General features: G+C 32.7%; 1 protein-coding gene across 7 annotated transcripts in view; it reads left to right on the forward strand.

Moving 5' to 3' along the window:
* Nucleotides 1–11,003: 11,003 nt before the first annotated feature.
* Nucleotides 11,004–16,745, forward strand: part of Syp (synaptotagmin binding cytoplasmic RNA interacting protein) — a 34,577-nt gene continuing 28,835 nt past the window's right edge. For 5 of the 7 annotated variants that reach the window (XM_017623480.1, XM_017623484.1, XM_017623482.1 and 2 more), the window contains exons 1-3: nt 11,004–11,122; nt 12,754–13,075; nt 13,172–13,413. In XM_017623480.1, the coding sequence (XP_017478969.1) occupies nt 11,006–11,122; nt 12,754–13,075; nt 13,172–13,413 (681 nt within the window). In that variant the 5' untranslated portion in view covers nt 11,004–11,005. The remainder of the gene's footprint in view (nt 11,123–12,753; nt 13,076–13,171; nt 13,414–16,745) is intronic. The other 2 variants (XM_017623483.1, XM_017623486.1) reach the window with 1 other exon arrangement.

Genomic DNA, 16,745 nt, shown 5'->3' on the forward strand with positions numbered 1-16,745 from the left:
GAAAATTTGTTGCACTTTTTTGAAGTTTTCTACAAATTGTTAAACTTGGGTTTATATGGGGTTTGTTAGAGAAAAAACTGCATTTTAATTGAAAATTCTCAAAAATAAATAAATGAACATAAGTTGCACACAATATCACTTTGAAATGGCGTGCTATAGATATGACCGATACTGTAAGTATTTTAGTTAATTGCATTATGTGAAAAAAGTCTTGAACATATCCTGGGAAATCCTTTTGAAGACTCTCCAATTAGACGATTGTACTTCTGCATTCAGCTTGAACGAAAAAAAGGCGCTCCCTGGAACACTTTTCTGTAACCCGGCTCTTTTATCTAAACGTTTTTTATACAATTGAAGATATATTTTTTTAGAAAAAAACTGGAGATCCACTTAAGTTTTTCGATATAACTTTGGTAAATGTTACTCGATCGGCACGTAGTAAGTTCCGAATTGAAGGAGAGACTTACTGTTACAGATTATAAACAAATTGTTTTAAATTAAAAAAACGTGTTGAACATTTTTTTTGTAATTTTCCTTTATTTGCAATTTTTAAATTGTATGCATAAACATAAGTAAACTAACTAGTGTTTCTAGAAGTTGTGCCTATTCAGTGTTTCCATACTCACTTGCATAAACCAAAATTTTTCCACGATGATGCAAAATAATGGCTTTTCTATTAGAGCTACCGAAATTGTTCCTAAATTTGCAAAAATTCAAAAAAGATTAGAATATTTGGAACCAGCGACCTAAATGAATACCAGCAGTATTAATACTGTTCTTTACATCTTTTGACTATAGGCCAGTGCAATTTTCAAGAGAACTATTAAAATTTTCTTGAAAATAGATAAGTTTGAGATTAACGATAAGCTAAAGTGCTGCGAGAAATGATATTTGACTTTACCTTTTGCGTTAACGGATTCATTATCTAATAATATGCACCAACCCTTTTTACTGAACCCAGAATTTTTAACAAGAATTGGTCTTATTCGACTAGTATGCTGTGGACACTTGGCGGACGATGCGCGGGCTCTTACAAATAAAATAAAACACTAATATTTTGCAGGCGTGTTGTTGACTTCATGATACAATATATTTTCACTATTACCAAGGGATTTGAGTAAAATTAGATTTTCCACCCGCCCTAATATGCATGCATCTACATACATACATACATATACATATACACACCTATGTACGTACATATGTATTTTGTAAACTTATCTGTAAGTCTTTTCCAGTCATGTTTTGAATAATTAATGAATAAAACCGCTCCAAGCAAATATCTACATATGTGTATAAATGTGTACGTGTGTTTGGTTGTTTGCACTAGAATGCAGTTTGAGTTGAGAATTTATGCATACTGTGTACATAGTTTTGTGGCGCAAGTGGATTTCAATTGTGATTTAAAACACTTTACGAGTAAAGTTTGGCAAAACACAAAAGTAGCACACTGCGGCTATCCATATGGAAAATCCAATAAATGCACGAAATACAAGACTTTCAAATTTCAATAGAAAAGCAGAGAGCATTTTGTTGAGTAGCCAAGCAAAGCAGGAACTGAAAGTTGGATAAAAGTTTCAAAACATAAAAAGTTTCATACATAAAAAGTGAGCTTAAGCTCAGACTTCATTTTTGTACTGATTGATTGAGCTCAAACCAAACAATTTGTACTGTAAATCGAGTCGGAGCTGAAGCTCACTTTTTATTCATGAGGCTCATTATCCTTCTCTTCTCAACAAGGCACACACACATCAGTCGTGCTTCTGTACCAACTGACGCCAATTAGAAATGCTAAGGGCCTTTCCCGTCCGTCAACGGGATCCACGTCGAATAATTTCAGAACTGAAGCGTTCGTGTCCATTCGGTTGACCTGACCAAGTCAGGGAGCCGCTGCACAGTGGTTCGAAACTGCAGTTTACTGTTCATAATTCAGTTGATTCATTTTGCAACCAATTTGATTTATTTTAATGACAGCCTTAAAAGTTGTAAGGTACCAGTTGAGCCCGATCTTTGAATTTTTGTTTGTTTATATAAAAAATTTTGTGTAAAGTGCAGAAAAAAGGGCAAGTTTAAAAAAAAACCGTTACATAACAAACACTGTTTGAAAATAATTGTACGGTTCCGCCAAAACGAGAAAAATATTTCATAAGAAAACTTTGAAATGTTATAAAAAAATTTCCGCAAAATTATTATTATTATTTTTTTATTTTTGTAGAACAAATTCAGGTATGCAGTTTCATAGATCATTAAATTTTAGTATAATTATTAGTACAGTAGAACGAACATACTTTTTATGTTCAATATTTTTTGAAATAAAAATAAAAAAAACAGTCGATTTTCAGACTCAACGACCGATTCTACGTAACTAAGTAGATTATTCACTAAAAACCTTATGCTGCGCGCAATCATTCAGAATCTTAAAATAAATTCTAAGCTGAAGTACTTGCAAAAAAACAAAAATGTTCGATAGAACCTTTCTATACGCGTATTATTTAAAGGAATGATGCACACACATACAAACATATATACTAACATATGTATACAGACATGATCTTGATCTACACAAAAATCGAATTTTGGCAAAATACTTAAATATATGACTGCGCACTTGCACGAGTGGTATAGGTACCTGCGTTTTTTTTAAATTTAATTTTGGTTTTATTCTGAAGACTAATTTATTGCCGCGTCTATCTTTGCTCTTTGCTTGGGTGTTTTTTATGTTCAACACAAGGTAGGTAGCTGATAAAAAATAAAAGCACTGATAATCCAATAGAAGTTCAATGCCAGGGAAAAATGCACACACATACATACAGAAAAATATGTTCGATTTTTTTTGGTAATTTTGTTTTGTTTTCTATCAACAATAAGTTATTGGTGGTACCGAGTGCGCCAATTAAAATGACATCTTACTGTCAATAGCAGATTCTGTGAAAGCTGGCTTTATTCCTTGATTAAAAAAAATAATTGGCCAAAAATCAAAAATCATTTTCCATTTAAATTGCGGTTTCACCAGGCTATTATAAAATAATATTTTCGGGGAACTTCATTTTGCTTAAATAATTAATTTGGTTTTGTAATCGACCGAGACAAATTTTAGTGTTTTCCCTTTGAGATCCCATCTCAGAAAAAAAAAATATTGCAAAGGAAATTTTTGAGTTTTTTTCATTGAATATAATTTAGTTAAAATAAATATTGGGAATGTGGATCGTAATTTCAAAAATGTAAAACCGAAATTTCAAGAGACTTTTTTGTTTTGAAATTTTTTAAGAAGATAAAGTAGAAATGTCCATAGATAGCTTGTTTCATTACTTTTTCAATGATAATTCTTTCTTGTAATCAGAGCAAGAAATAGTTAAATTACCGGTAATTTTACTTACGCAACGTGACAATTTTATCAATATTTGCCACCCCTTTAAGTTTTAAAAACAAAATTTTAAAAAGTTTGTTAAGCCCGTTTGTGGCAGTTTTAGTATAAAAAAGGAGGACATATCCTCCTAAAGGAGGACGTCTGGTAACCCTAATCAACCTTTCAATTTTTTGAAAACAAAAAATAATAAGCTTCCACATGCTAAAATATTAATCTACAATGGAGCTAAAAATGAAAAATGGTCTTCAGAAGCTGGTTAGTTACATTGTTTTCTTGAAGACGACATTTTGACAATGAAATTGCTTCTCAAATTGAATGCAGCCTACGTAATGGCTTTCAATTTTGATGATTTTTGACAAGCAATATGTGTGAGGAAATTGAAAGGCAAAATTGATTGTGTGTCGTCAGCGTAACCCCACGTCTCCACCTTCTACAAATTCTGTTAAGAAAGCTGAGTTAAGACAGAAATGTCAGGTGGAGACCGCAAATTTCCACTGTTAAACCATATCTGTCTTGCCGAATTTCTTACCATCGCTGTATTAACATCTGCTGTCATTTCGTAGTTTGACAATTCATGTTTTCATTTTACCGCGCCATCTACATTGGCTACAGATCGATCCGATTGACTTAATGCCATTTTGAAAGTGATATGTTAAGACAGCAAGTTGCCCACATGAGAAAACTTGGCAAAATTAATACAGAAATTTGACAGTTGTTAAGAGACATTTAGTATAAAATGGAGATATGGGGTAAGGGCCATTTTCGCAGCGGAGAGTTAACTCGCATTCGGCAGTCAACTTAAATGTGTTCTTACTAAAAATCAGTACTTGACTACAGAATGTGAGTTAGCTCTTCTCCCTCTATATTTTACAAGTATAAAAATTAAACAAATTGAGCGCAAAAGCAAATAAAACTTTGCAATCGCTTATAGCTTAGATATGCATACATATGTATGTATGTATGCACAAATATATGTACACAATTTTCAAATCTTTCGAACAAACATTTCGCTTAGTTACTAGATATTTAGTATGTGTTTTTTTTTTTTTTGTTGCAGTCTTACGGAACATTTAACTAGAGTGATTTGAATATCTATCTTATCGCTTCATCAATACATACATTCGAAATAGCAGCAAATATACGGATCTAATATGTATTTTTATACTAGGGTTGTTGCGAATATTATTCCGAAATAAAAGTTCTTTCCGTATAATAAAAAAAACCGCTTATCCAAATTAAAAATTTTTTTTTTTGAATTTCTTTAGTATTAAATTATAAAAAAATATAAATAGAGGTCGTTCGTTATTTCCGTTTAAAATCTGTTTCAGTCCTCTTTGATATGATACCAAATTTGTTTAATATGGACAGGCGGTTTGTTATCATACGGAAAATACTTTTAATGCGGAATAATATGTACAGCAGATAATAAAATAGAAATTTGCAAGCTTTGTAGACATACATACAGTAACTCCACAAATTGAGCGTACGGCTCTTTTTTTTGTTAATATTCGCAATGCCTTACATGCTAAAAATTTTGTGTTAATCTTGCTTTTAAATATGGCTTATGTTTTAATTAATTTAAATCCAAGAATGATACTGTGTACAAAAATTAAGAAAAATCTTCAAAGTTTCAGCGAAATCGCGAACTTTTTAAAACGAAGTCAGGTATGCAATTCTATAGTATAATAATGTGCAAATTTCAGATGTCTAAAAATTCGCAGAGAATTTTTTCGCTGGCTGTCATGCGCATTTTATCATAAAAAAAAAATTATGAAAATTTCTTAGTCGTACGCTCAATTTTGGGAGTAACTGTATGTACATATATACGAGGCACATTTATTTGTATACATACATACATACGTACATATGTAGAATATTTTCTCTCCTGAAATTTCTTTGATTTCTTTATTTCGCGAATTTTTTATGAACAAAAATACAGCAAACTACTCGTACAAACATAAAATCGTATAAAAATGTGACATTGCGGTGGGAGGTAGAGTGAGCGGCGTAACACTTGGATACACGTTTCTAGCTAGCAAGCGATTACGCTTTTTCGCAACATCTGTTGAATAATGTTTGAGCAGATAGATACCCGCAAAAAATTCTAAAAACGAAAAAAAAAACTAAAAAGTACATTCAAAAAATAGCAAAGAATTAATTTATGGCAGAAAAGCAAACATCAAAAGCGAATACAAAAGCAGAATAGAGAAAAAATATTGAATTGTGGTGTGTTCAAACAAAGCAAAAAAAAAACTATTCAAAGCAAAATTTCAAATTGAATAGAATAAAAGCAAAAGTAATAAAAACTTAAAAAAAATATTCGGTATGAATGTACTATGTAAATGAGCAGATTACGGTACTGAATCAACTTTGACAGCAGTTGGCACTTTTGTGTTATTTTTATATGTTCATACATATGTATGTGTTCACATCAACCCAGTGGGAAAATGGGAATCCATTACCTTTTTCTACCAAGAAAAGATTAACAACAACTAAATCCACAACTCAAACTATGTGCAAAAAGTCATCTAAATTCTTAACTTTTTGACCAGATTTTTCGAGTAAATACTACTTTTGATATTAATTTTTTTTTAAGGGCATTGGGAGTTTTCTTCCATATAACGGATGAACAATTTTTTTTTTTATGGAAGAAAATGCCCCACACCTTCGACAAAAAAAATTGCATACATACATATGTATTTAAGTTGCAAACAATGCCGTTTTTAATTTTGTACCTTCTTTTTCCATGAGTACTTATCGTTACCTTAATATAGAAATACTATAAAACGACTTATTCAATGATATGCATCATAATCAATCAAAAAGTGAATTTTGAATTTTCAGTTAGTAACGGATTTTTGAGTTTCAGCGACCATGTGAGATAGGGCTTTTCTATAAATATTAAGCTAACGTTATGTACACAAAACCCAAGGCCCGGGCCAGAACCGCTCCATTATTTCTATTGGAGCGCTCCATATTCAGCAGTAAGCGCTTCCCTTCCCTTTCTGTGGTGTAGTGGTTAAAAGTACGCGCTACCACTCCACAGGGACTGGGTTCAAACGCTGGTCAAGGCAGCATCCCAAAAAAGAATTATAGTTGTGTGACAACATCAAGATGGAGGAGAAGCGCGGCCAAACACTAACATACATATGTGTAAGCGTCGAGCTATTATTAAATTATTAAACACGAGTGCAAATTTATAACCAATCATCAAAACAAAATAAAAACAAAACAATAAAAGATTAATAGTGGTGATAATTAAATTTACACATATCTACGTAAATACAGTGCAGGACAAAATTATTGACACTAAAAATTTTTCGTAATATATGCAAAGTTTGTAATTCTAATTTATTTTCAATATTTTCGAATAAAAATATAGTTCGTACTTCACCAAAAAACATGGAATCAAAATCTCTAAACTTTGTGCAAGTATTCAGGAAAATTCAATAAATTTGCATACTGATATGCAACTTTCTATTCAAATTTTTTAGAAAAATTCTAGGTATGCAGTTTTATAGTTGATTCAATTTTAGTATAACAAAGTGCAAGCTTGAAGTATCTAGAAAATCGCGTTGATTTTTGGCAATTTTTTTAGTGGAAGGTGTTGTTCATTTTCTCCATACAAAAAATATTTCTCGAACATACTTTGTATGGAAGAACCAGAGTGAAAAAAATTGCCAAAAAGTAATGCGATTTTTTAGCAACTTCAAGCTTGTACTTTGTTATTGAGTTTTCCTGAGCTTTAGTTTAGACATTAAGTTAAGTGGCTAGCCGTGACTGGTATACACAAATGTAGGCCCTTGAAAGCTTTTTCTTTGTGTCTGTCCATCTAAACCGGTGATGGACACCGTATTGCTCGCGGGCAAATCTCTTTTGAGTTTTATATATATTTTGTATAGGCGTGTGCAGAGTAAAAACTCTATCTGCCCATCGCTAGTTTACTCTGCTAACCTGAAATTTACTGAAATTACTCGTTCACAAAAACAAGAATATCACGTTGTCTATTATTTTTATAAAATTTTTTCTGCTAACCAAGAACTTTATATATTTTATTTTTGTATTTTTATTTTGTTGTCACCAATTCATAGATAACATTTTTGGTTAATTACCTTGTAGGCTAGTGCAAACATATTCGGGAATTTTTGATTTTCTCAGTTATTACGTTCTGCTAACAAACGAGCGATAGGTTTCCGACAGAAAAATACACAAAACTTCACCCAAGTCTAAAAGTAAAAAAACAAACAAAAATTTGAACAATGTGTCCGAAAGGCAGCTGTATATAGTAATGCTTTTCTATTCTCGCATCTTTCGAAGATTAATTAAGTGAAAAAAATGGGGAAGCCGCAAAATTGTCGTTCTATTCGCTCAGCTGCTACACCTATTGAGCTTTACCATTGTCAATTGTTCGAGAAAAATTGTACGAATAAAAATTTATTCAGCCACATACGCCCTGTAGAGCATGTACAGTGGTGGAAAAACAAATAGGGACGCGATATTTTAACAAGCTGGGACAAATTTTCTTTTGTATATTTAGTGATTATTATAATTTCTATAAAAGTATAGCTCATTATCTAACAAAAACCATTAAGTTCAAAATTCAAACTTTGTACAAAAATTCAAGTTATATAATAATTCAAAAATGTTCGAAATTTTATAAGCTTTTATTAAGTTTTACTCGAATCTTGCCAACCTCAAACTTGGCTCAGAGCCCGATGACAATGCAATATGAAAGGTGATTTAATCCGCTAAACGGCGCAGGAGTCGGGATATTTAAGAAACCCATATTTAAATTCCGTTTTGTTTCATATTTAAAATGTATATTACTTCAATTGGAAGGAATAACCCCACAAAAAATTTCGCCCTTAGGTTGAGCTGGGGTCATTTTTTTTTAACAACCACTACTTCTAATCCATATAATACTAAAACATAGCTGACTACCAAACTACATATGTATGAAAACTTAACTAAAACTTCTGATTAAAAAGTTGAAAATTTTGACCAAACTTTTTCTTAAAAATTTTTGTACAAAGTTTAAAATTTGGACGAATTTTTTTAGAGATTTAAAACATAATAAAATTTTTTCTAAATTGCAAACCCCCGAGTGTACTTCTTTCATGAAAAAAGCTTCTCATAAAATCAATTTGCCATTCGGAGGCGGTGTATAATTTTAGGTACCACCATATGTATTATAACATCAAGACGCGTGTCACCGTTAATATATATATTTTTTTTAATAATATTCGACGCTGATACAGGGATGCATGTAGTACATAAAAGTCTGTGTATTTACATATTTATGTTCCATATATTAACTAAAAATTTGCGTGGGTGTATACGCGTCCGTAAATGAAAAGAAAAAAATGCAAGGTGCGCAAAAACACAATAGCGCACGCAAAAATACAAATATTCTAACAAGCAAATAGAGTGTCCACCAAGCGAATCGAACAAAAGAATCGTAAAAGGCAAAAAAAAAAAAAACAAAAAACCCAACAACTATTGCCTATTTACGTTTTTATACGTAACGTCATAGTCGCTACGTCACATTAGCTACTCTGCCTCTATGGCAATGTGCCATTAGATAGCCCACCAAACAAAAGCAATACACATAAGTAGCACTTATGTACATATGTATGTGTAGGTGTAGGTAGTGGCAAGAAAGGTGGGGATATGGTGTTAACTTACTGAAACATCTGCATTTTATTGTGTGCTCCAACACATCGTTTTGCTATAGCACCTCTGCTGCTTACTGATACGATCAGGGCTGCCAACTTGGCTATAACCGTGCCATTTTTGGCCCTATTTTGCTATCTACTAATCGCACTTAATTTTTCAATTTGGCACAAGGTGGCAAAATGGCACTTTTGAAAAATAGTAATATTTCAATATATTTTTGTGAAATCCTTTGGTTGTACTTCTCTTTCTCAACTAAAATTTCATATCATATGTTCAACACTGTTGCCAACTTGCAGTAAATTTTGTGTTTTTCATTATTCAAAAAGTGAAAATTTATTAGTTTGGTGCTCGGTGCGCTTTTTAGTGCTTTTGTTTTAGTTCGAAGACACCAAATCTGTAAATCTTAAACAAAAATGGAAGTTAAATTTTTAGAAGTGTTAGTTTCGCAAGCAACTTTAGAAAATTTCAACCAAAAACAATCATGTACATTAAATCCTCCTAAGTCATTTAAGCAAATAATAAAATATTCTCTTTTGACGCGCGGGCACATACAGTTCCACACGAGTAATTATGTACCGGCACGCACTTTGCCTTTGCACTGAACAGACGAAACTAGCGATCAGCTAACGCACACTACAAGCGGCATCGAGTCTCACGCACGAAAATGTTAAGCGATAGAGAAGCAGAAATTCGGCTATCGGCTCTGGTGTCAATGCACTTTGTACGCATAATTTTTGCGAATTCGCCAAATTAATATATATTTTTTTTTATTTTCAACAATTTTCTTTTTCTTTTGTTTTGTTTACTACTTTCTGAGAGTGCTTCTTCACGCTTTCGCTGCCGGTAAAATAGAGAATATGCACAAACAAATACATATGTAAAGTTTAGCGTCGCTCGTTATTATTGTGTTGCCTTCAGTTGTGCGAATTTGCCAAATTCGCAAAATGTGCGTTGATGCGTACAGTGAGTGACCTAATTAGCGTTCGTTGAACCTTCCTCAAGGTAAATTTGTCTATCGCTTCCGCAATCTTCCATAGCTTACGCATACTTATATAGTTAGTTGAGGCGCGAGAAGCATTGATCATCACTTTGTTGGGTTGATTGAATGGAAGGCGGGGGGGAAGTCGTTTTGACGTTGAGGAAGCTTTGGGTAACGTGCACAGCTTTGCAAGTGGTTGATCAAGCGATCGGGCAGCGTTGTTGATCTACTTTTTTCCATGCGCACATACAATGAGAGCGGACTATTAAACAGTTGCTACGCATATTTAATGACCTTTTTGCTTTTTATGTAGTGAATATTGCGAAAATTTTGCAAACTTTTCGAGTTCACGTGTTGGCTTTTTTTAGGGTACGCGTGTAGCAGTTCAATGGCCTCAAACCTTTGGGATGACGATGAAATTTTAGTTGATAGAATTACAAAACCAATCAACTGCTTTGTACTTCCTTGATTCCACGAGAATTCGATTCGAGTTTAACAGTTCAATAAAAGTTTCTTAGCTTTTGAAGTTGCTTGACTTCTGCCTTTTGAACCAGGAAGATGTGAATACCTTAATTGTTCTTGTCGCACATATTGAGCAAGATTGTACAGCTTTGGTCAAAGCAACTTTATATAAAATCATTTTTTGTGTTTTATTATTTTTCTAAGTTACACTGTTATACTTTTTAGAGAAGGCACTGTATGGATATTTATTCTATTATTTTTTTTCTTAAAAAAAGTTTTTGGTTTTTTGTTATTTATTATATGGTTAAACTAAAAAAAAAAGTTTTAAAACTTTCAACTTGCAGTACAAAAATTTTTACCAACCTAAAGGTTGTATTCCAGTTGCAAATGGTCTCGGAAATTAATTTGTCAAATATTATGTAAATTTTTATATTATTTAAAATTCTCAAAGCAAATCAAACGAAATATTTATTGCAAATTTACTAACTCAATTGTCGTTTTTTTTTTTGTCCTTCACAGAAATGGCGGAAGGCAATGGCGAACTGGTAGAGGACATCAATCAAAAATCAGAAGATCGCGGGGATGGTGAAAGAACGGAAGATTACCCAAAACTCTTGGAATATGGCTTAGATAAAAAAGTAAGTTAAAAAAATTAAATACATAAAGTAGAATGAAATAAAATAATATTTTGGTTGGAGTAAAAAGGCCCAGCATATGTACATATGTTCGCGGTTTTTATTAAAAAAAAATATTATTAGACATATTATATATTTAAAAAATTTATTTTTTTTAGAAAAAAAGTTTTTCTTCATAGCTTCAATAGAAGCTTCTTGTGATCTCTTAAGGGGCGATAGTGAACTAACGAATACGAAAACTAGCATCTACACCAAGGCGAATTTATACAAGGTGGTGTTACTAGATCAGCTGATTTTGTGCGTTCATGGTTTAGAACGGTGGTGGTCACCGGCTTGCTCGCGGACAAAGCTCCTTCAAGCTTAGTATAGAAAGCTTGAAAAGGCTTTGCCAGCGGGCAAACTGATGCCCACCATCGGTATACACCCTCCAAAAAATGCGACTAATCCGGGATGACTCCGGGACCAATCTCAAAGGAACATGCGACTAATACCACATTTGATCTCTTTATATGGAATGAACTGTTCGCTTTTGTTCGAGCATGTCCTATGAAGAGACTAATTGTTCACCTTTATACCCGAACGGGTATAAAAAGCGACTATTCACTTTTAAGCTGAGATTCGAACCGGGGTGCTCAGTTTTGTTAGGCGAATACTCTCTCTGTGTGCCAACGCCGCTCATGAAATTTCATTTACTAAGTGCGTATATATCATTAAATCGTTAATAGTACCCGTTAGAGATGAGTCGGGGCCTAATTGATCTCCAATTATGCCCATAAGGGATGAGTCGAGACTAATTAACCTCCATTAGTACCCGAATGAGACTAGTTGGGACTAATTAATGCCCAATTGTACCCGATTGAGAGTAATCTCGGAATAATCTCTTTAGAGATTAGTCGCACAATTTTTTGCAGGGCAATGTCAAATTGAAATACTTTGTTTTGTATTTCCACACACACTCTTACGACAGTTCATGCCGCAAAAGCAAAAACAAAATACATGTTCATTTTTGTTTTTGGACTCCAGCTACCACCTTATATGAATTCGTCTTGAACAACACGAACACGAAGACGAAGCCGGTTACAAAGACAAATATGGAGACGAAGGTAAAGTCGAAAGACGAAGGCGAATACAAAGACGTCAGGCATGATACCACGTAGAATAATATAAACAGGGCATTATGTATGCCAGAAAGGACGGACGCAGCCTCTGAATGTTGCAAGATTGTCCTCTGGGGCTGATTGGGCAAGTAGCAGTCCAATTGTAGGCCTATCTCCGCGCAACAAACTTCGGAAGCCAATCGCTCGCTTTAACATACTATGCCCTAAATTTTATTGCACAAAAATGAGACTTGGGCAAAATATCCTTTGCAGGCTAAAAAATGGCTTTTGACTCAGAAGCATTTGTCCCTTCCAATAATCTCAGTTTGTTGTTTCGCATAGCAACGTTTCTGGCAAACACTCTGCCGCCAACCTTAGAAGGCACCGGGGATGTTATGATGTGCTACTCCCTTAGGACACGCCTTTGCCAGAAGACTCTCTTTTACTAAAATAAAATTGAAATTTATATATAAAAATTTAGATGTACGATTTTCACATTCTGTAACCACACTTTTTTTTATTGTTCTCTTTCGAAAGGTTGCCGGCAAACTCGATGATATTTACAAAACAGGTAAATTAGCGCATGTAGAATTAGATGAGCGCGCACTCGATGCGCTCAAAGAGTTTCCGGTTGATGGTGCCTTGAATGTATTGAGTCAGTTCCTCGAATCAAATCTGGAGCATGTATCGAATAAGTCTGCGTATTTATGTGGTGTTATGAAAACCTACAGACAAAAAAGCCGCGCCAGCCAACAGGGAGTGCCAGCGCCAGCGGCCACAGTTCCAGTTAAGGGACCGGATGAGGAGAAAATCAAAAAAATTCTCGAAAGAACTGGCTACTCCTTAGATGTGACCACTGGTAATGTGTATAGTAAAAAATTTTACCTTTTTTTCAAGTTTATTTAACTTTTTTCCACTTCTATTTTTTTTAATTTGTTTACACCTTATTTTCCAGGTCAGCGCAAATATGGTGGACCGCCACCCAATTGGGATGGTCCAACACCCGGCAATGGCTGCGAAGTTTTCTGTGGGAAAATTCCAAAAGATATGTTTGAGGATGAAATTATACCGTTATTCGAGGAATGCGGTACAATATGGGACCTCAGACTAATGATGGATCCGATGACGGGTACAAATCGTGGATATGCATTTGTTACCTTCACGACGCGTGAAGCAGCCTCAAATGCCGTACGACAGGTAGTTTGAAATTCATTTGTTACTTTTTGTATATGAAAAAAAAAAATACGCGTAAAGCTAAGAATAAATAAACAAACAAATATATATGTATATATTTTATATGCAAACACTTTATCAGAGTTGCGAACACAAGAGCTTTTATATTTATGTAGCTTTGTGAAAACGAACAGTAACTCTTAATTATATGTATATGTATATACGTACATATTTAGTACTATTTACCTATTGCAATCAAAAACAAAAACAAAAAACGCTTTAATCGATTGTACTATAATTTCTTTTTGATAGTATAATTTTAGGCACCAAAAAAAAAAAACGTTTCTTTTAGACCGAGAGCAAACAAAATTTCTTCGAAATTCATTTGACAAAAATTACACGAAAAAAATTTAAGTCAAAAGCAAAAAAAAAAACAAAAAATCTGCAAAAACTAAAAAAAACACACATTTTGGATGAATTTAATCGGATACCAACTTCCGGCCCCAGATTTTGAGCGATTGAAAAACAAAGCAAATTTTATATAAAAGGGTCCACACTAGCGACTCGTACCGTCGCTGTATCGATTATATAATTAACAAATAATTTTATTATTATCTAGTATTATTTAACTAAGACACAGAACTCGCTCTAAGCTATTTATAAAAATGTAAAATTTAAGTATTTACTATTCTTGTAGCTGCTTTCGCGTGTTCTCTCTGTACTTTTAAGTTGTACTACTTTGCTGGAATCTTTGCTCTCTTAATTCTACAATACCGAGTAGTAGATATTTCACTTGCATTTGCATGCCGTTTCTTATATATACAAAACAAAAAAACAAAAGTCAAATGGTGCAAATTATTTTTTTTTTGTACTCATACAATCATTGAATTGAATGCAATCAAATATTTTCGACCGAAAATTCTACTTAAAATATTAAACCCCCAAAAGTTAATGAAATTAAAAACTGAACAAGAAAAATTTGGTTAAGTTTACAAATACAAAACAAAAAAAACGATTTGAAAAGCAGTCTCTAATGCTCCAAAATATTTCAACTTTCCGTTCAAGTAGTTTAGCTGCCTGTCCTTTACCAAGCCCCCGTTTCCTTATTTTATGTAGTTAAAAATATTTCCATTTATTTATTTTTTTGATTGTTTTTCTTAATTTATTTATTTATTACACGTTTCAACAGAACGGGCCGTAGTTATAGTCGATTTATAAAGCACGCTTTTGTAAAAAGATTTTTATTAATTTAAACACTAAACTCAGGATTTCGGTAAAAGTCAGGTGTAAAAATCAGGGAAGTGAGCCGGATTACAAATTAGATCAGTTGGGTTCAGCGCTTCGAACCGGTTTTGCACCTGTCGATTAGTTCGTCAGAACGGCGCTTTTTTTTCTTTTAACCGGTTCGGGAATTAAAAGAAAAAAAAAACGATGTACATACATACATATGTAGATATAATTGTGCTATTCAAAAAAATATCATATTGTAAACAAACAAAAGGTGTGGAAAAATTTTCTATTAAAAATTTATTAAAACGAATGCACTTTCAAATAAAACAAAAACGCTGGGAAAAGTACATTTGTACCTACTGTTCTATCACTGCACTATAGGTAATTTGACCCATTTTTATGACAAAAAATAATATTCTTCAAAAAACATGATTTTTTATTGATTGATAAATGATTTCAAATATTTTTCCAAAAAACGCTTAGCTCTTGCCGGCCAGTGGGTCTAAAGTGGGGTCCGTTTTTAATTTGTTGTTTTATTGAAAAAGTTTAAATGCAGTTTTTTTTACAAAGGTTCATATTAAGAAAAAAATGGCATTTAGTTATTAAAGTTATTTTATTAAAGAAAAGGTTTATTTTCGTAACTACGAAAAACTACTTTTTGCCACAAAAACTGTTAAAATTGTCTATAGTGCACCGTGGCCTTGCGCCAATCGAGCAGCTGACTGTGTGTGAACACCTACGTAGGTATAAGCGGTTGCTCAATTTAGAAATTAATTACACTCGATTAAAGTTCTGTCTGAAGTAAATACTAAATAATAATAATTTTTGAATAATTTTTTATTATGATTTATTTTAAGCTGCTTTTATTATGTCTATAACTACGTGCCGTTTGCTTTATTAGTTTGGTAAAGTACGAGAAATTATATGTAATTCAGAAAAACAAAAAATATTTAAAATATAGTTTTGGGGTACAACTTAAGTTTAAGCTTGAACGTGCGGCGAAAAAGAAGCAAACCCCAAAAAAAAAAAAAAATTCAACGAAATTCAAAATTAAATAAAAAAGATTAAAATTCAAAATTCCAAAATCTAAAACAATCCAAATTCTTAAAGCGAAATGCTAAAAAGAAAATATCTACATATGTGCTATTTCGATTTCTCCTCTTTGCAACAACTGCGTACCGTCTCATCGTTTCACTCCGGCAAACTTTTGTGTTTACTTTAATTGAATCTCTTCAGCTTGTGTTTACTCATTTCTTATATGTATTCTTCTTACGTACATGCTTTACTATTAGTTTAGTGTTAGTGCTGTGCTTAGTCTTCGATTTCTACCAAATTTCTTTGAATTTGCAAACAAAGATTAAGTTTGAATAAATATTTTTTTTTTTCTTCTTTTAAATCGGCGTCTACAGCGTTTATATGTAGTAGTCTTGTTCAAGAAGCTGCAAAATGCAAATGTCTGGTTTTATTTTTTCAATTGCGAGCATGTCCTCTATTAAACAACAAGAAGAACAACAAATAATTGCTAATAATATTCCTTTATTTATCTTACCTCAAATTTTCCCTGACCATCTACTAATGCGAAATTACTCTCATTTTGGACACGAAATTCATGCAACGTTTAATGAATGTTGGCTTTTGAAAGCAAAAAGAAAAATTATAAAATGTGCAATTTTCGGCTAATTAATTAAGTACGTCCGCCCGTCCTGCCCTCATCAAATCACTCACACCTAAACATTCTTCAACTTTACAAATCGAACTGAACTGGTAATTGTGTACGTTTAGCACCTTACAAAAACACACATACATACAAACATGATTCCCTAGTACCCAAGATTTATAAATATTTGTTTTTTTTAAGAATTGGAAATTTTCAATATTATTCCTAACCTATGCTCCTATTTTAGTTTCCTCCATGAAAATTTGTATCTTTCTTACCTTTAAATTACCTTCCTGAAAATTCATTATTGTTTCAAATTCCAAAAATTCGCTGACCTTCAAATCATCGCTCAATTTGCATTATTTCAAATTTATTCTTTCGTTTTATTTATTATAACATCGTAACTTTATTATGTAACCATTTGTGCTCAGTATTTTCGTTGATTTTTGTCATATTTTATGTTTTTACC

Source organism: Rhagoletis zephyria, unplaced genomic scaffold (genome assembly GCF_001687245.7).
Source record: "Rhagoletis zephyria isolate East Lansing unplaced genomic scaffold, Rhagoletis_zephyria_1.1 Rzeph_scaffold_03214, whole genome shotgun sequence".
NCBI classification, from domain to species: domain Eukaryota; kingdom Metazoa; phylum Arthropoda; class Insecta; order Diptera; family Tephritidae; genus Rhagoletis; species Rhagoletis zephyria.